General features: G+C 53.4%; 2 protein-coding genes across 2 annotated transcripts; one reads left to right on the top strand and one right to left on the bottom strand.

The window, feature by feature from the left end:
- Positions 1–4,946: 4,946 nt before the first annotated feature.
- On the bottom strand, positions 4,947–5,778 carry CTAM01_05385 (AIG2-like family protein; the record flags this gene model as incomplete). The annotated part of the gene is made up of 4 exons (XM_060521415.1): positions 4,947–5,029; positions 5,160–5,604; positions 5,680–5,687; positions 5,748–5,778. The coding sequence occupies 4 exons, from the start codon at positions 5,776–5,778 to the stop codon at positions 4,947–4,949; spliced, it is 567 nt and encodes a 188-aa protein (XP_060384221.1).
- An 845-nt stretch (positions 5,779–6,623) lies between these two features.
- On the top strand, positions 6,624–18,543 carry CTAM01_05384 (FAT domain-containing protein; the record flags this gene model as incomplete). Its single annotated transcript, XM_060521414.1, has 4 exons — positions 6,624–6,819; positions 6,937–7,094; positions 7,150–17,805; positions 17,857–18,543. Coding segments are annotated over 4 exons (11,697 nt in total), but the record flags the coding sequence as incomplete, so codon positions are not given.
- Positions 18,544–19,228: the final 685 nt, after the last annotated feature.

Below are 19,228 nucleotides of genomic sequence, written 5' to 3'. Positions count from 1 at the left end.
TCACCCGTTCATCCAGCCCAATGAGCTTGGTGCACGCACGAAGCGGGCGACGAGGGAACATGGAGCCTGGAGGACGTGTTAAAGAGAGGAAGAGAAATATCAGGGTCAGGGATCGGAGAGGTGGGCGGAAAGGAAAACGCAAGTCAAAAAAAAAATATGGAAGAACAGGGGGGATCCGCTGTGCCGCTGAACCACGCATCCACGGCTTTCGGCAAGGCCTGATGAGCAAGGGGGTACGGAACGTGGAAGAAAGGGGGCAGACGATATCCAAACTCTGGTTCGACGATGGAGTTCGTTCCGCGATTTTTCATATCATTCCTTTTTTTGCAGTGAACTCACCGTTGGCCAAGACATGAACTTCTGGGACCGACAATCATCCTCAGTCCACTTGTATGTCAAGATGTCTTACTCTTGACTAAGGTGAAGAAGAACTAAAAAAGAATATCCCAGACCTCAGCATGCCAGGCGAAAGCGAGACATGCAACGGGCATCTCGAGCCGGTGGTGAGACTTTGGGAACGAGATGCCTTAACCTTTACTCGGGGGCACACCTTGTTGCTAGTTCAGCTCACCGTCCACACCGAGAGACACACCTCCACACCTCGGTGCGCTGAGTGATCCTGATAGGTACCTTACGTGAGGGAGGGAGCAATGCACGGAATGCAGTGTATCAGTCAGGCCCCATCCCTCCGTCCATTGTGCGCATTGTCGCTTGACAAGCTAAAAAGCCAAGACCCAATATGAACAAAGTCGCGTCGATCGACAAGATTCTCCCGAGTCAGTGATGGGTCATCCCCGTTGTGGGAAGTTTACGTTGACTTGAATAACGTAAAGTGAGAGAGTGTAGAAAGTTGAATTGTCATCGGATGCTCCCTCAACTCAATCTACTCCGTCTCGACCTCGGTATTACTCCTCTGGCCCCGGCCCTAGGCCACAAGGCGCACGTAGAGTGGATGTTTTGGCTTGTGGATTGTGGGAAGGCGAAATCTTATAAGAGAAAGAAAGGTGACTGGGAGGGAGCACCGCTGTACAAGCCGCACACTCGTTTACTGCGGCTGCTGTCTTAACACGTCATAAGTCTCTTTCCGGTAGTGCCGCGGTGGCAGTGTACCTTGTCTCCCGATGTTGGCCTGAGTGTGGGCACTGCATCCGTATCCATACCTACTCCGTACCTTACACGTGTGTGCGTGGACCACCTTACCTAAGCCTCAGGTCAAGATAGAGACAAAGTCGTGCATATGGGTTGTGGCGGTCTACCTTATTAGGTAGTTGCTTTAAACGATCAACGGTATCCCCCACCGAAGACATGGAAATAAGGAACGAGGTGAGCGGCTCACAACAGCCACTCGTTTTCACTATGCTGTGCGCACTTGCTTCTTTCTCTTCTCTCTCCGAAAAGTCTCTCATCCCAGTGCCGAGACCTAGTGCGCTGCGTACCCATGTTGACATGCAAAGGACAGGCCAAAGTCCCCTGACACTGCGACCTGCCCATCTGGATGTTCCCCGCTAAATCGGAGAGCAGGCGGGGGCAGGCGAGCAGATCCTCCTGTGCAAGTGCAGGGGCACAGGGGTTGGTGGAAAGACGACGTTGGTAACGGCAGGGGCATGTTTTCTCGCTTCTCTGAAGTTCTGTGCATTTTTCAGTTCGGTCCATCAGGGGTTCACGTACCCCCGGGCTGGGAGTCCTCCTGTCCACAGGCGACGGAGTACATGTCCACACAACATGACAAGTTGAGGCCTTTTTCTGCCCTCTCGTTAATCGTGCCCACTTCACAAGTGCACCTGACGGAAGCCCTAGGTGCTTTGGCATGGGTTCATTCCTTCCTTCGTCGCACCTTACGTGCTAATATACCATCGTTTAGGAACAAATGGTAGGCTAATCAGTCGTCACACATGCTACGTTGTAGTGGACGCAGGATCTCGTGGAAGGGGTCACTGGGTGGCCGTGGTGAGGTGGTTCCCTGCGAAATGCCTAGGGAGGAGACGAGACTTGCTGGCAATGGGCATTGGTCAGTGGTGGTGCAGTGGTGACTGGCAGGAGCCAACTCCAACACCCCTGCGCAGAAGCGAGGATGTGAAACGAAGCCAGTTTCACGACCACCCAAGTTCGCCTCTTCTCCTTTCGGACATTTGAACCTGCACCTACGAACCACTGATAACGAATCAATGGAATATTAACAGTCACCTGTTAATGGGATTACCATAACCGGTACGCAGTAATTGTGCCGCGTGCGGCATCATATGGTTCCTGCGTGTTTTTGAATCTTTTCCCAAGCTAAGCTTTTTTGACCGTTTGTGTCTTCAGACCAGTCAGTCATGACCCAGATGTCAGTCCCGTCACAATCACAGGCCATCGCGGACCGCGGAAAGCGGGAACATGGCATGGCATTGCCGCATCGCATGGTATCTGCGATTCAGTCTTAGCAAACCAGGGCCAGTCGTTTTTCCTTTGTCCAACTACATCGAGAGAACGTCGTCATAACGACCTTTCCCCCTCTTCCTATCCGCCGCGTTTGGAGTAAGCGCTCTAGGGAACGAACCAGCTTCGTTCGTTAGTTGAGCACCTGTCACGAGCTGTCAGCCTAAAGGTGCTTAACCCTCCGGTTGCTCTGACGTTGACCAGTCGTTTGACAACAACGGGACGACGACGTGCACCTACGACAACCAAGTATCGTGCGCCGAAGCTCTCAGGCCCACTGAACATTTCATGCGTCTTCTACTCCGTTCTTAGCAGCTAGCTGCTCTTTTTGCGACCTTGGACGCAGCCCGTCGCCCGGCTGTCACTCTGGCACGTTCACGGTTCATCAAACCCCCAGAGCCCAAAGCGACCACGGCCCATCAACCTGAACCCTGCAGATTCTACTCTCTCCTCTCCGAGTCTCTACTGCGTATAGATACGTATCATTGTCCCCCGGCCTTTGCCCGACCGCAGTGGGACATTTCACCGGCTGTTGTCCACTGTCACGTTGCTGATCGCCACCCCGTGGTCCACCGTCCAATTCCCGGATGGTGGTGGCCCGAAATCCACGGCCGAGTGGATATCGACAGGGACCGCTCGCAAGAAAGAAAAGAGGCTCATAACACTTGCTTATTCACGTGAGAGGGGAAGGAGGGTGACGCTGAGAGAAACAAGAGACGAGATATTCCGGTCGGTTCGTTGCGCGCGGCGCAGTACGTAATTCTTTACCCATGCGTCGACATATCCTCATCTATCAACTACACAGATGGCTCTGGTTCCTTTGAGTCTGGTACGCTATTGCCCCTGGTCGAGATTTCCATCGTCTGATGATTTCGACAAATCCCTCCTCCTTCATCTTGGCCCGTCCACGTCCGTGTTACTGCCTCCCCTGAACATCGCAGCTGGTTGGGCATTGGGTAGTATGAGCCCAGGCTCGACAAGCGCCGTCTGGAAAGACGACTCGAGTAAGGGAGGGAGGTGTGGGAGGGAGCCACGCACCCACGGGAGCTGAGAAGGCAGCCAGCGCTGGGAGGCCCGTCTTTCCTCAACTTCTCCTTCATGTTCGGACGATCTGGTTGAACCGAGTCTCGTACTTGCGACACTGATCGCCCGCCAACGCACACAGCCCAGCGCCGTACCAGCTACGAAACGGCACCCGTTCCCGCTCACGCATGAATTCCCCGACATGACCTCTACCACCTGATGGCCCCTTGCCAATACCCTACTCTTTGCCGTCGTGCGGTCCTCCTTTGGGCAGTCGAGCCGCCATCAGCTTAAGTCATGGGCAACGACACATATCAATCTCGGTGGGGAGGGGCATCCCTGGCGAACACCCAATTCGAGCGCGCCTCGGCATGAAAGATCGCCTCTGAGCCACAACCTCACGAGGAGATCCGAATATTTCCCAGGTAACGCCACCCGCCATCAGCCACCCCTGTTCGGTACCACCTTGCGAACAATGGCTTGTGGCGCGGTGTGGCTTCCCCTGCCTGCCGGAGCCACAAAGATCTCTCGTATACTATCCCCCCTTGTGGCTCGTAATTCGTGCTTCCCGAGAAAAGGGTCCAGCTTTGCGGTACGTGGGACCAGTTCGCTTCGCCTCCTGTGCCATAAGAGCACAGCTTTAGAGATACCGACATAGTACCGATATAGTGTTCTTCATCGGATGCCTCTGGACTACTATCCTTGCATAGCTGGAAATCCCGGCCCTCAAGAGTCAGCCGCTATTAGCATGCTTGAATTCAGAATTCAAGAGTGGGTCGGCATTGTTCACGAAGAGGCGGGCACTCTACAGGCTTTTACACGACGTATTGGCGCCTGTTCCTGAGCTAGTTCAAGCTGCTGTGGCTCGCTTTTCCGTGGCATGATTCTCAGCCGCTCAACAAAAACGCCGGGCTTGCATGGCCACTCAGCAAGCTTGCATAAGCGTGGACCACTCAGAAGCTGTGTTGCGGTCAGCGAGTATTAGTGCACTTTTGATGGGCGTTGATAATATCATCAAGGCTGCCCCTCGGATTGAGGGCTTCCCCCGCTTTGAATGGTTGCATTGCCGCCCAAACTTGGCCATAGGACGACGACGACAGCCACGACAGCATCACATCACAGCACGGGGGAAGGCATGCGTACTCAAGCTCTGCAGCCCTGTGCGCCAAGGCTGGCGGCAGTCATTGACTCATTCACGGAGCATGCCTGGTTAGCAAGACGTCGTCTTCTCTATTTGCTGATATCGCGTCCTGGTTTCATCTATCCGTCACATCGTAATTGCCCGTCTGCCATGTGTGGGCGGCGGCGGCTCAACTCTCTCCAATGCCGTGAGCCGGCGCTGACATGTCCACCTCACACCGCCCTATCGGCCCAGTTGCAGACCTGCGTCGGCTGCCTGCCTGTCTTGAGAGCCCATCAAATAATGCCGTTTGCCGCCATGCGTAGAAGAAGAGCAAGAAAAAACAGAAGTATGCTGACCCAAGTCCTGAGGCTAAGCACGCGCTCTACTTGGCAACATCGTCCTTCTCCTCGTGACCGTTTGCATCTTCCTTCTCGACCTTCTCAAACTCTGCATAATCGTCGCAGCCTAGATGTGATTTTACCGATGTTAGTGGAAAGAGTAGTCCAACACGTCGGAACTGAGCCCTCCCCTAGGCCAGCCGAGCCAGGCCGCCCCCCATAGACAGATTGAAGCCGGGATGAGTCGCTTGTCTCACCTTCAAAGACGTAGCTCTCGCGCGTCCAGACGTGCATCTTGTCCTTGCGGAACTCCTCAAACGACCACTCCACGCGCTCCAGGTTCTCCGGGCGCTTGTAGATGTAAGCCATGGCCTGCTTGTCCTCTTCCTTCTGCTCCGTACGACCACCGGCACTAGCACTGGCACCGCCGCCGCTGCGGACCTTGACGGTGACCATCTTCTTCTCGTACTCGGAGCCCTCGAAAAAGTCGAGCTTGAGGACGTTGGCGTCCGTGAGGCCCGTCGCGTAGATGCCAAGGACGGAGCCGCCAGCTTCGGGGATCATGCCCGGGTAGTCGGCGAGCTGGACACGGTGGCGGGTGTGGTCGTGCAGGAGGGCGGGGGTGAATGTGTAGAGGTCCTTGATTGCCTGAGGCGGGTTGCCGTTGCCTTGGACGACTGTGAAGAAGACCTTGGGCTCCATCTATGGGCCAAGTGTTAGTGAATCGAGAGCTCCTTTGAAGTTTGAGGAGGGTGGTGATGACGATGAAAAACTGACCAGAGTGCCTGTCGATAATGTTAGCTCATGACAATCAGTAATCAAAAAGCCAAAGCTCCCGGACTTACCATAGAAGAAGGCTGTGTGTGGTCCACTCATTTTGAATGTGTTGTATTGGTGTCTGATAGGAGTTGTGTGTTGTTGTTGGAATGACTTTGTGAAGTCTTGAAGTTGGCCAAACGAGAGTCGTCGTGTTGAAAATGGACAGCTTTCGGAAAGAATCCAATGCGGGAGAGTCTAGCTTCTATATACTACTCTTGGGTCTCAAATATGACCTGTGACTCACTCATGTCTCTCTATCCAAACTTTGGATAATCGTCTGCCTGGTCAAGATGGATTGATAACTTTCAAGAAATGCCAACAGGCAAAGCCGTTGTATGCGCCTCTCTTTGTGGGCTTGACACAAACCTGAAAGAATGACGTATCTGCGAAAGAAGCTTTTGGTAAGCGTGAAAGAAAACTGAGGCAGGCAAATAACGATGTAAAGTTGAACAAAGGTGACCGAAGAATGAAGTGGAATCCCGGCCCGCCTCCGGACCACGATTCACCGGCGGCCGGAGCTCTTATCGCTCCCCAGACAAGATAAGGCGCTCTAGGCAAACACCCCTGCCCCCAGAAGCGGCCCGGCGAGCGCTCCGGGTGGATCTTTGTATGGAGTCTGAGCCACGGATCAATATTCTTCAGATGCCTAGCGCCAAATGATTTGGCGGCTGGTTCCCCCAGCTTCGCGACTGCCTTTGGAAATTTGAGAGCTCACGTCAAGCCTGGGCCATCAAATCCATTTAATCAAGCCGCGCGACCTTGAGCGATTGGGAACGACTGGGGCACCCCGATTACCAAGGCACACGCGAAGACAACCCGTAATTGTAAAATTACCTTTTGGTCTTTCTATTCACATTTTACACCTGCAGCGGCCCTTTTTTCCCTTTTCCATCGATTAAAGAGATACCCCTCCAACTCCAACGCGTGCTCTCGTCCGCAACCTCGATCCATCAGCCTCGCTGCGACACGAAGTCATCCACGATTCCTTCCCCTCCCACGCATGGGAACGAATCACGCGTCTCCCGAGGGCCATTGACGCCGCCATGTCGGGCACCACAATTGACGATGTCGTCAAGCGACTTAGCAGTCCGGACACGGGTACGGAACGAACCCCTCGTGCAAATGCGATGCGATCAATCCCTCGAACCTGGAACCCCGCCGTGGTGGAGGCGCATCACCTTTCGTCCGGATCTTGCTGATATGTGTGTGGTACAGACTCGAGAGTCAGGTTAGAGGCGGCGACTACCTTACGCGACAGCTTAGATCATTACACCAATGGAACCATATACCCCCCTTTCCTGAAGCGAATGGTACCGATCTTCCTCACAATCCTGAGAGGACCATGCATCTTCCAGAGCAACTCCCCGGAGCAGGTGAGGCATCCCCGCATCGATTTAGATGAGTGCGCCTGCTGATAATGGATGTCAGAAACTGCGAACGTGTATCCTCGAGGTTCTCAACCGATTGCCAGCGACACCATCCCCGACCGAACCCTTCGAACCGTACGCGGAAGAGGTCGTCGATCTGCTGATGCAGCTGGTCCGTACGGATAACGAAGAGAATGCGACACTATGCGTCAAGATCATCTCGGATGTCATGCGTCACCAACACAAAGTCCTGCAGGGCAAGGTGCAGGCGTTCCTCAACCTAATCCAGGAGCTCTTCGAACAGATGGAAAAGGTCGTGCGGGAACAGCTGGACAACACGTCACTCTCGACGGCATCAATCTCTGGCGCACCATCAACGCCGGGCAGCTCCCAGACGAACTTCCAGTCGCCTAGACCGGGCTCCCCTGTAGCGTCGGTCACAGATCTCGGCCCGGATCCCCAACAGCAGAATCGGCTACTGCTAAAGGGCATGCAGTCTTTCAAAGTCCTCTCGGAATGCCCTATCATTGTCGTTTCCGTCTTCCAGGTCTATCGAAATACCGTCGCATCCAACGTCAAAGCTTTCGTCCCTCTCATCAAGGGGTTCCTTTGCCTACAGGCGAGCGCGCAGAAGCAGGCCCATGCCGATGCCAAGGCCAGGGGACAGATCTTTACGGGAGTCAGCCCGTTGATCAAGAACCGGGCTGCTTTCGGCGAGTTCATCACAGCCCAGGTCAAGACGATGAGCTTTTTGGCTTACCTCTTGCGTCAATACTCTCAGCAATTGACGGATTTCTTACCGACACTTCCTGAGATTGTGGTTCGACTCTTGCAGGACTGTCCCAGGGAAAAGTCGAGTGCGCGCAAGGAGCTGCTTGTTGCTATTAGGCATATCATCAACTTCAACTTCCGCAAGATCTTCTTGCCAAAGATTGACGAGCTCCTGGACGAGAAGACGCTGATCGGCGATGGCCTTACGGTATACGAGACTATGAGACCGTTGGCGTATAGTATGCTCGCCGATCTCATCCATCACGTCAGGGATAGTCTCACACCTGAGCAAATTCGCAAGACGGTCGAGGTTTACACCAAGAATCTCCAGGACAACTTCCCAGGCACGAGTTTCCAGACCATGAGTGCGAAACTCCTCCTCAACATGGCAGAGTGCATCGCCAAGATGCCTAACAAGGTCGATGCGCGGCACTATCTGATCATGATCCTGAACGCTATTGGCGACAAGTTCGTGGCAATGAATAGACAATATCCCAACGCAGTGAAGCTCTCGAAACTCTACGCCCAGCAAGCCGCTGACGGAACCCAGGATAGCTACCTTGCGGACAAGGACCACCCGCCTGACTGGGATGAGACCGACATCTTCACTGCGATGCCGATCAAGACGTCAAATCCAAGAGACAGAGGCGCAGATCCCGTTGTTGACAACAAATTCCTGTTTAAGAACCTGATGAACGGGCTGAAGAACACTTTCTATCAGCTCAGAACCTGCAATGTCAACAACGTGATCGACGTACAGAATGCCCCCCAACACTGGCAGGATGTTGCCTATGGTTTCACAGCAGAGGAGGTCAACGTCATCGTGAAGCTGTTCAGAGAGGGCGCCTACGTTTTCCGCTACTACGAAATTGAGAAGCCGGCAACTGAGTCCCAGTACATGTCGCCCGTAGAGTACATGGCCAACTTCTACATGGTATCTAGCAGTAAGGAGGAGAAGGAACTCCTGGAGACCTTTGCGACTGTCTTCCACTGCATTGACCCGGCGACGTTCCATGAAGTTTTCCAGCAAGAGATCCCCCATCTCTACGACATGATCTTTGAGCACACGGGACTGCTCCACATCCCTCAATTCTTCCTCGCGAGCGAAGCCACCTCGCCAAGCTTTTGCGGCATGTTGCTGCGCTTCTTGATGGAGAGAATCGACCAAGTTGGCTCAGCGGACGTCAAGAAGTCGTCAATTCTGTTGAGACTGTTCAAACTGGCCTTCATGGCAGTCACGCTCTTCGCCAACCAAAACGAACAGGTCCTGCTTCCTCACGTCGTGGACATTGTTACCAAGTCCATTGAATTGTCGACAAAGGCTGAGGAGCCCATGAACTACTTCCTACTTCTGAGATCGTTGTTCCGAAGCATTGGTGGCGGCAAGTTTGAGCATCTCTATAAGCAGATTCTGCCATTACTTGAAATGTTGCTGGATGTGCTCAACAACCTGCTCATGGCAGCAAGAAAACCTGCCGAGCGTGACCTTTACGTGGAGCTGTGCTTGACGGTGCCGGCACGTCTGAGTAACTTGTTGCCTCATCTCAGCTTCCTGATGCGACCACTAGTCGTCGCGTTGCGCGCTAATACCGACCTGGTTGGCCAAGGATTGCGGACGCTGGAGCTCTGTGTCGATAACCTCACTGCGGACTACCTGGATCCCATCATGGCCCCGGTTATTGATGAGTTGATGACGGCACTGTTCGACCATCTCAAACCACATCCCTACAGCCACTTTCACGCTCACACCACGATGCGCATTCTAGGAAAGCTTGGGGGTCGGAACCGAAAGTTCATGACTGACGCGCAACCCCTGAACTACAAGGACTACGCCGATGACCCGACAAGCTTTGATCTTCGCCTAATCGGCTCCAAGAAGGATAGGGCTTTCCCTGCGGAGACTGGCGTTGATTTCGCCATCAGGAAATTGATGGAGCAGCCAAAGGCGGGCAAGGGCAACCAGGCGCGGCAGTATGATGGTTACTACAAGAAGCAGTCATTCCACTTCATCAAGTCTCAGCTGAAGATGCGGATCGGCTTCGAGAACTTGCCCGACGACATGCCTAGACTTCTGCGCCTCCAAGCTCAAGATCTAGCCGCCAGAAGAATCGACTTTGACTTCTGTGTTTTCACAACACATGACAGAGAACGATCTATCCCTAAAAAGGACGAGCAAGACGACCTTCTCAAGCGTTTGCTGAAGGCTGTCATGTTTGCCGAGTCTTTGCCTGATTTCAAGGAAGAAGCGCAGGCATTCCTCATGAATCTCTGCAAACACTTCACAATCATTGAGGTCGGCCGAGCTTTGGTCGACGTTAAGCGAACGTACAGTCCTTTCGATCCCAACGCTGGAGAAGGCCCACTCTTTATCGATACCCGGGTGCTCTCTGATGCTATTGTGGAATCGTTGGCGTCGGATCACCCAGAAGTGCGAGAGTCTGCGCAGCGCGCGATCCGGGAGGTGTACGACTCTGCCACCACAATCTTGGGTAACGAGCAGAGTGTTGCTAGGCTGCCTCTCTTTAATAACTTGAGCACCACATTCTGCCATGGCTGCTACGAAGAAGAGTGGTTTACCAAAACTGGTGGCTCGCTCGGCATTAATTTCCTTCTCAATGAGCTTGACCTAGGTGACCAATGGGTTGCGAGCAAGCAAATCGAATTCATTCGCTCTCTAATGTACGTCATCAAGGACATGCCCCAAGATCTTCCTGAGAAGACTAGAAGATCTGCTCAGGTCACCTTGGAGACGTTGCTGCAAAAAATCACGAAGAACATCAAGAAGGAGGATGCCATGCCGCAGCAAAACCCTGGTCAGCCGCCGCAACAGAGGTCCCGCCTCGCCCAAATTTGCATGCAGTTCAATACGGAGTTGGCGCATATGAATCGCCATGTTCGCGAGACTGCGAAGCGATCCCTCGAACTTATCGCTAAGGCTGCTGGTTGTGCCGTGTGGGAGCTGATTGAACCGTACAAGGAGCGATTCCTTCAGCCAATCTACTCGAAGCCCCTTCGTGCCCTGCCGTTCCCCATCCAGATCGGCTACATTGATGCGATGACTTACCACATGACTTTGCGGAAGGAATGGGTCACCTTCGACGACAACTTGACCAGATTACTCATGGAGTCTTTGGCTTTGGCTGATGCGAGCGATGAGTCTCTGGCGAATAAGCCAGGAGAATTCAGGACGCACGAATACATCGTCAATCTCAGGGTTGCCTGCATCAATATCCTTAGCACCGCCACCAGTTTCGAAGAGTTCGCGCCGCTCAAGCAAGGCAGCCACCCTACACGTTCCAAGATCGTCTCGGTTTTCTTCAAGTGTCTTTACTCAGACTCAAAGGCCACAATCGACGCGGCCAATAGTGCCCTGAAGAATACCCTGGAGGCCCATCAGAAGCTTCCGAAGGATTTGCTCCAAGGTGGTTTGAGACCGGTTCTTGCCAGCCTCCAAGACCCCAAGAAGCTCTCAACTCATGGTTTGGACAACCTTGGCCGACTCTTGAAGCTGCTTACTACGTACTTCAAGGTCGAGATTGGAGCTCGCCTGCTCGATCACGTCAAGGTGCTTGCAGAGCCCAGCACTCTGCAACAGCTCTCCTTCACCTTCTTTGAGCAGAATGGCCCCATGAAGGTCATCGCTGCCGTCTTCAACATCTTCCACCTCTTGCCGCCACAGGCAGAGGGCTTCAAGCAACGTCTCATTGACCTGGCATTGGAGCTAGAGGAGAAGCTGCGCCGAACCCACGAAAGTCCCTTCCGAGCACCGTTGTATAAGTTCATTAACCGATACCCCAACGAGGTTTGGAACTTCATTCTGCCTAAGCTTGAAGATCTCAAGTACGGACGCTTCATCTCACAAGTGATCCGTAACCCGGAGAGCGGCCCCCTCAGAGAAACGGTGTCTTCCAACGTTCAAGCCCTAATTGACTTCTGCAACAACGCGCTTTCGCAAAATAAGGACAGCAAGCTCGTCACCGTCGTCAATGCCGTTCACATTCTCTATTCTCTCACCCTGTCACCTGGAACAGACACTTGGCTAGAGAAGAAGGAGCACTTGACCTGGTTGAAGCAAGTTGGCAAAGAGCTGGAGAAGCAGATGCGGGCCCATACTCTCGCACCCAACTTGAGACTTCCGGCATGCCAGGCGTCAGACCAGCTGATGTCAATCTTCATCAAGTCGTTGGAACGCAACCCCAAAGACCTCGAGTCACTCTTCAGCCTGGTAGATTCAGTCACGACTGATGACCTTCGTGCCTCGCAGCCTCTGATCGCCTACATTTACAAGAACATCGTTAGTAGCGATTCGCCAGAGTTCTGGAAAACGACGGTTCTCAGATGCCTTGACGCCTACCCTCAGAAGAACATCACTCAGAAAATGAAGTGTTTCTTGCTGCACTACATTGTCAACCCGATCGTCGCCATGGACGTGCAGCGCAACTGGAGCCTGCCGCCGCAGACAAAGGGTCGATTTATGGACAAGACCATCATCGACGCTGTTAATGCGAAGATATGGAAGTTGCACCAAGATGCCAGCCAACATGACAACGACGATCTCCTGCAGCCAGGCATCGACCACACCAAGTTTGAGGTTCTCCAGCTGTCAGCGATGTTGGTCAAGTACCACTCCACCATTTTCCAGGAGGCTAGGAAGGACATCATTAAGAGTTGCTGGACTTTGATCCGACTGGACGATGTGATCAACAAGCACGCCGCCTACGTTGTCATCGCCTACTTCATCGCGCTATATGAGACGCCGGTGAAGATTGTCACGCAGGTGTACCTCTCACTCCTGAGAGCAAACCAGAATGAGGGACGAGCCTTGGTAACACAGGCTCTAGAGCTAATTGCTCCCGTTCTGCCCAAGCGACTGGGAACACAGGCTCATGATCGTAATGCGGGCTGGGCGCTGGCTCCTAGAAAGATCCTTGCCGATGAAGGTCAGAATGTGCAGCAAATGACTAGCATCTTCCACTTCTTGGTCAGGCATCCTGACTTGTTTTATGAGTCGAGAGATAAGTACGCTATGCTCATAATCTCGTCTCTGAGGAAAGTTGCTGCACCACCTAACCCTTCGAACGAGTCGAAGAAGCTCGCTCTCAACATGATGTGGCTCATCTGGCTCTGGGAGCAACGTCGTGTTGAGGGCAAGGGAGACGCAGTGTCGCGTTCCATATCCGAGTCACCGACGTCTAAGAAGCGCAAGTTGGACAATGGGGACCAGCCTATGTCGTCACCTCCTACTGTCAGACAAAGTCTGGGCGGTAACGACTATCAAATTGCGGCTGTGGCGCGCCAGAAAATGATCAAGTATCTGGTCGAATTCATTGCTCAGCTGAACGAGCGGTACCAATTGCCGTCCACCAAGGCAAGAGACAATGCTTCTACAAACGGCCCCGCCATGCCGCCTACGTCTACCGAGTTGTGCAAGAAGGCTATGAGCCTGTTTTACAACCTAGTTCAGCCCCAGTACTGGGGCGATCTGGATATCGACCTCTACCCCAATGTCACCGATGTTGTGTTAGCCAGCGATAAGACGCAGAATTTCCTCGCAGCGGATCCTTCTGACGAGAAGTTTGATGAGAAGTTCATCACAAACATCATCAACACTCTTCAGGTTGTTCGCATCATCTTGAACTCCAAGCCAGATGAATGGATTGCCAAGAACATGCCATCGGTCCAGAAAGTTCTCGACAAGGTTCTTAAGAGCGAGAATCCTGAGTTGCAGGATTGCTTGCACCTTGCGGACAAGAAGTACGATGATGACCGTGACCTCAAGTCAATCATCCAGAGGGTGCTCGATGCTGTTCCTGAGGACGTGCCGATGGAGGACGCCGACGCTGAGGGTGAGACGGAGTCACAAAATTCTGAGATTATCAACTCTTTGTCATCAATTGCGGGCGAGGCTATGGCGGCAGGTCACTATGGATCTGGAGTCAACATTCTGTGGTCCTTGGGTAACCGCAAGCCCTCCGTCATTGACCAACACATCCCAGTTCTCATGAAGGCTCTGCAGAGCAAGTTGGCACGTGAACATGTTCAGCATTACACAGCCGTCGCCAATCATCAGGCTGGGCAGCCTCGGACCCAGGATGCAAACACTCCAACGGGAGAAATGTCTACGTACGATCTTGAGGTTTCGACTGCCCTCATGACCAAGGCTATCCAGGTCGTTGCACTGCGAATGGAAGTTCTAGGTGACAACCGACGACCTTTCCTCAGTGTTCTCGCGACGCTGGTAGAGAAATCTATGCACATCCCTCTATGTGAGGAGATCCTCAACATGGTGGAAGGCTGGGTGTTCCGTTCTGAAGGCACCTGGCCTACGCTCAAGGAAAAGACTGCAGTCCTCCACAAGATGTTGTCCTTTGAGCATCGTCAGGACTCGACCATGTTGACGAAGTTCCTTGAGTTGGTCATTCGCATCTACGAGGATCCCAAGATTACCCGTACCGAGTTGACTGTTCGCATGGAGCATGCTTTCCTAATCGGCACACGCGCTCAAGATGTAGACATGCGCAACCGATTTATGGCTATATTCGACAAGAGTCTTTCAAAGACTGCCAGCGCACGTCTTGCCTATGTTCTGACCTCTCAGAACTGGGATACTCTGGCCGACAGCTATTGGTTGGCACAAGCATCGCATCTTCTCCTTGGTGCGGTTGAGCTGAACAGCCCTATTCAGCTGCATCAGGAAGACTTCAAGACAATGCCGCTCACCCAGCTCTTCTCAATTCATGCCAAGGACAACAGAGAGCCCACCAGTATGGCGGATGACAAGCTTGACAACTTAGTAACTGCTCACCGACGTTTTATGAGCGAGCTTGGCGAGGTCAAGGTTCGAGACCTTATCGAGCCTCTTGTTCAGCTTCAGCACGTCGACAACACCCTCGCTCATCAGCTTTGGATCGCTTTGTTCCCCATCTACTGGTCTGCGACGATGAAGGAAGAACGCACCGATCTCGAGCGTGGCATGGTAGCTCTCCTCACTAAGGACTACCACAGTCGCCAGATCGACAAGCGGCCGAACGTGGTACAGTCCCTTCTGGAGGGTGCGGCCAAGGCTTGGCCTGATTGCAAGATTCCGCCGCATGTTCTCAAGTACGAGGCCAAGACGTACGATGCGTGGTATACCGCGCTCGTTCAGCTTGAGAATGCGGCCATCAAGCCAGAGATCGAATCCGCAACTGTTCGTGAGAGCAACCTTGATGCACTTGTCGAGCTGTATGCTTCTCTACAAGAAGACGACCTGTTCTACGGCACGTGGCGTAGGCGGTGCCAGTTTGTGGAGACAAATGCCGCGTTGTCCTATGAGCAAAACGGAATGTGGGACAAGGCCCAGAAGATGTACGAGGCCGCTCAGATCAAGGCTCGAACTGGTGTCATCCCCTTCTCTCAAGGAGAATATGTTCTGTGGGAAGATCACTGGGTCTTGTGTGCGCAGAAGCTGCAGCAATGGGAGATTCTCCAAGATTTCGCCAAGCACGAGAACTTCCAGGACTTGCTTCTAGAGTGCGCTTGGAGGAACAATACTGAGATGTGGCAGACACAGGAGCATCGTGAGGCGCTCGACAACCTTATCAAGGGCGTTATGGACGCTCCGACGCCTCGACGTGCCTTCTTCCAGGCCTTCATGTCCCTTCTAAAGTTCTACAACAAGCAAGAGACGCCCCAAGACTTTGCCAAGTCGTGCGACGAAGCCATTCAACTTTCTATTCGGAAGTGGCATCAGCTGCCGAAGCAGCTCACCAAGGCACACATTCCTTTGCTTCAGAACTTCCAGCAGTTGGTCGAACTGCACGACGCCAGCGTGATCTGCAACAGCTTGGCTAGCACCAATCAGTCCAACTTGGATGTTAAGAGTGGAGAACTCAAGCTCCTGCTTGGTGCATGGCGCGATCGTCTGCCCAACGTCTGGGACGACATCACTGCCTGGCAAGACCTAGTAACCTGGCGCCAGCATATCTTTGGCCTCATCAACCAGACGTACCTCCAGCTGCTCCCTCAAGGAGGCGGGCAAAACGCCAGTGGTGCCTCGTTTGCCTACCGTGGATATCATGAGACTGCCTGGATTATCAACCGCTTCGCACACGTCGCTCGCAAGCACAGCCTGCCGGAGGTTTGCATCACACAGCTGAGCAGGATCTACACACTTCCGAATATCGAGATCCAAGAAGCCTTCCTCAAGCTACGAGAGCAGGCTAAGTGCCATTATGAGAATCCCGATGAGCTTACAAGCGGATTGGACGTTATTAACAACACGAATCTGAACTACTTCAACCCGCCCCAGAAAGCCGAATTCTACACACTGAAGGGCATGTTCCTCGAGAAACTCAAGCAGAAGGAAGAGGCCGATTCGGCATACGGCACAGCCCTGTACTTCGATATTACCGCTGCCAAGGCTTGGGCCGAATGGGGTTATTTTAACGAGCGCAAGTACAAGGAGGATCCGACTGATATCAACTCGGCCCGTCAGGCACTTACGTCGTACCTGCAAGCCGCCGGAAGTTACAAGAACGCCAAATCACGCAAGCTCATTGCTCGCATCTTGTGGCTGCTCAGTCTGGACGATGCCAACGGCTCTATAGCAGCTGGCTTCGACGACTTCAAGGGCGAGACTCCTGTCTGGTACTGGATCACCTACATTCCTCAGTTGCTCACTGGTCTTGGCCACAAGGAAGCACCTAGGGTCCACCAGATCCTAAGCAAGATTGCCAGGTCGTACCCTCAAGCGCTGTACTTCCAACTGCGAACCAACAGAGAAGACATGCTTGTCATCAAGAAGAACCAGGAAGCCAAGGAGAAGGCCCGCCAGCGTGCCCAATCGACGGTGTCCAATGGTAAGCCCAGCGCCTCGCCTCAACAACCCAAGCAAGACGGCGTTCCCAAGCCGGATGCTTCTGGTTCGAGGCCTGGTACTGCTAGCGGCGGCGACGCGAATGCCTCCGTTAAGACCGAAGGCAACGACGCCAACGGCACTCCGGCTGCTCAGGCCAATGGCGCAGCTGCTGGCGGAGACCAGTCAACCGCCGGTCAGAAGAAGCCGCCATGGGAACTCACCGAGGAGATTATGAGCGCTCTGAAGACCGCCTTCCCCCTTCTCGCCCTGTCTATGGAGACCATGGTGGACCAGATTCAGAAGCACTTCAAGTGTCCGCCCGATGAGGATGCGTACCGTCTCATCGTTGCTCTGCTTAATGACGCGCTAGCGTACGTCAGCCGCATGCCTTCATCGTTCGCCAAGGACGTCAAGCTTCCCTCTGCCACGGAGACCAACATTACACGCTTCGCCGAGACGATTCTTCCAGCTCACATCAAGAAGTCGTTCGAGGCCGATTTTGTTACTGTCAAACCGACCATGTACGAGTACATTCATAAGCTCCGCCGTTGGCGCAACAAGTTTGAGGAGAAGCTTGATCGCAGAACGACCCGCGTCTCGCTGGAGGCATTCTCGCCGCACCTCTCCGAATTCCGTTACCAGAGGTTCGATGATGTCGAGATCCCTGGCCAATACCTGCAGCACAAGGATAAGAACCAAGACTTTATCCGCATTGAGCGCTTCTTGCCCAATGTCGATCTGGTGCGGTCGATCAGTGCCTCATACCGTCGTCTCCAGATGCGCGGTCACGATGGAAGCATTCACTCGTGGGCTGTTCAACACCCAGCTGCGAGACACTGCCGTCGCGAGGAGCGTATCCTGCAGCTCTTCAGACAGCTCAACCAGACGTTGGGTAGAAGAAAGGAGAGTCGCCGCCGAGACCTTCAGTTCACTCTGCCATTGATGGTTCCTCTTGCACCTCACATCCGCATTGTGCAGGAAGACACCTCATACATCACCCTCCAGAGCGTATATGAGGACCACTGCAGACGCCACGGCATGTCCAAGGACGATCCTGTGTTATTTACCATGGAGAAGCTACGCGGCGTACTTGACACGAAAAATTCGGTAAGTAGTCCCATCAGAGAGCAAATGACAAAACCTAACAATTTTTCACAGAAGCATGCTGAGCAAAGCGCAACCGCCCGTCTGGAGGTGTTCCATGCCATCCAGGAGAAGTGGGTGCCACAAAACTTGGCCCTGGACTACTTCCAGAAGGCCTTCCCCGACTTTACCGAGTTCTGGCTGTTCCGCAGACAGTTCTCATACCAGCTTGCGTCACTCACTTTTATGACGTACATTCTGTACATGCACAACCGTTACCCGCAGAAGATCAACATTGCTCGTGGATCTGGAAATATCTGGGGCTCGGAGCTCATGGCATACATGAGCGCTGCGAAGCCCTTCTTCCACAACCCGGAGCCGGTGCCATTCCGTCTGACTCCCAACCTCCAGACGCTCATGGGCCCACTGGCGACAGAGGGCATCTTCAGCTGTGCTCTTATGGCCATCGCACGATGCCTCACAGAGCCCGAGTACGAGCTGGAGCACGCCCTTACGCTCTTCGTGCGCGATGAAATGATTTTCTGGTTCACGAGCTCCCACCGGACGGTGCAAATGACGGAGAACCAGCTCCGCGAATCGGTGCAAGTGAACAGCGACTCAGTGGTCAAGCGGGCCGTGAGCCTGGCACAGAGCCCCGTCGGCAACTTGCCTGCCAACCAGACAGTCATTGACCTCGTCGCCAAGGCAGTCAACCCCATGAACTTGGCGCAATGCGATGCGCTGTGGATGCCGTACTTGTAAGAAGACTTGTAAAGAGGATGGAGAGGAAGCAGGAGACTTGTGGATTACGCGGACGCGTATGTCTCAGGAGGTTAGCCCGTTGTATGATTTTAGCAAGGCGTTCTTGGGATGCGAAAGAGGATCGAGGGATCTGGAGGTCATGAAGTCCATGCATGATTGTTTGGAGGGAGAGCAGGAAAAAAATGGATGGTTAGAGATGACGATTCCTTGTTGTATTTGTACGGCCGTCTAGCATCGAAACTCTCCTACACATTAGCTGGTTAGAGCTCTCGATGTTGAAGCAAGATACAGCTTCATGATAATCAGATTGTCTTTGTTCAGGTTTATGATTTTGATGGGAGTTCAATTTGCATTTTTTTTAGACTTTGCAGTGACATGCACGCGACGTTGAGGGAAACATGAACTTTCAGACGTATAGTTTCGGGAGATCGGGAGAAATGGTAGTTTGCCGCGCGTGGAAGGCCGGGGTCGACCCGGCTCGCTAGCCCAGACCCTTGTCCCAAGCCTCCCAGACGCCAAACGCCAACTTACCAAAGCATCGGTGATAGTCCGAACTCGCTTGGCCGCCACATTCCTTCTCCTCGTTTTGTGTGGTTCACCGTCTAGAAAGTCCGCACCCGCCAATACGGACTACTGGACCTTATGGATACGTACCCCTCTACCCACTCACTCACCGCGTAGAGCC

Source organism: Colletotrichum tamarilloi (assembly GCF_030869305.1).
Source record: "Colletotrichum tamarilloi strain Tom-12 chromosome Unknown Scaffold_13.1, whole genome shotgun sequence".
Classification (NCBI taxonomy): Eukaryota; Fungi; Ascomycota; class Sordariomycetes; order Glomerellales; family Glomerellaceae; genus Colletotrichum; species Colletotrichum tamarilloi.
The sequence above is the reverse complement of the archived record's forward strand: the minus strand, read 5'-3'. Positions and strand labels throughout refer to the sequence as shown.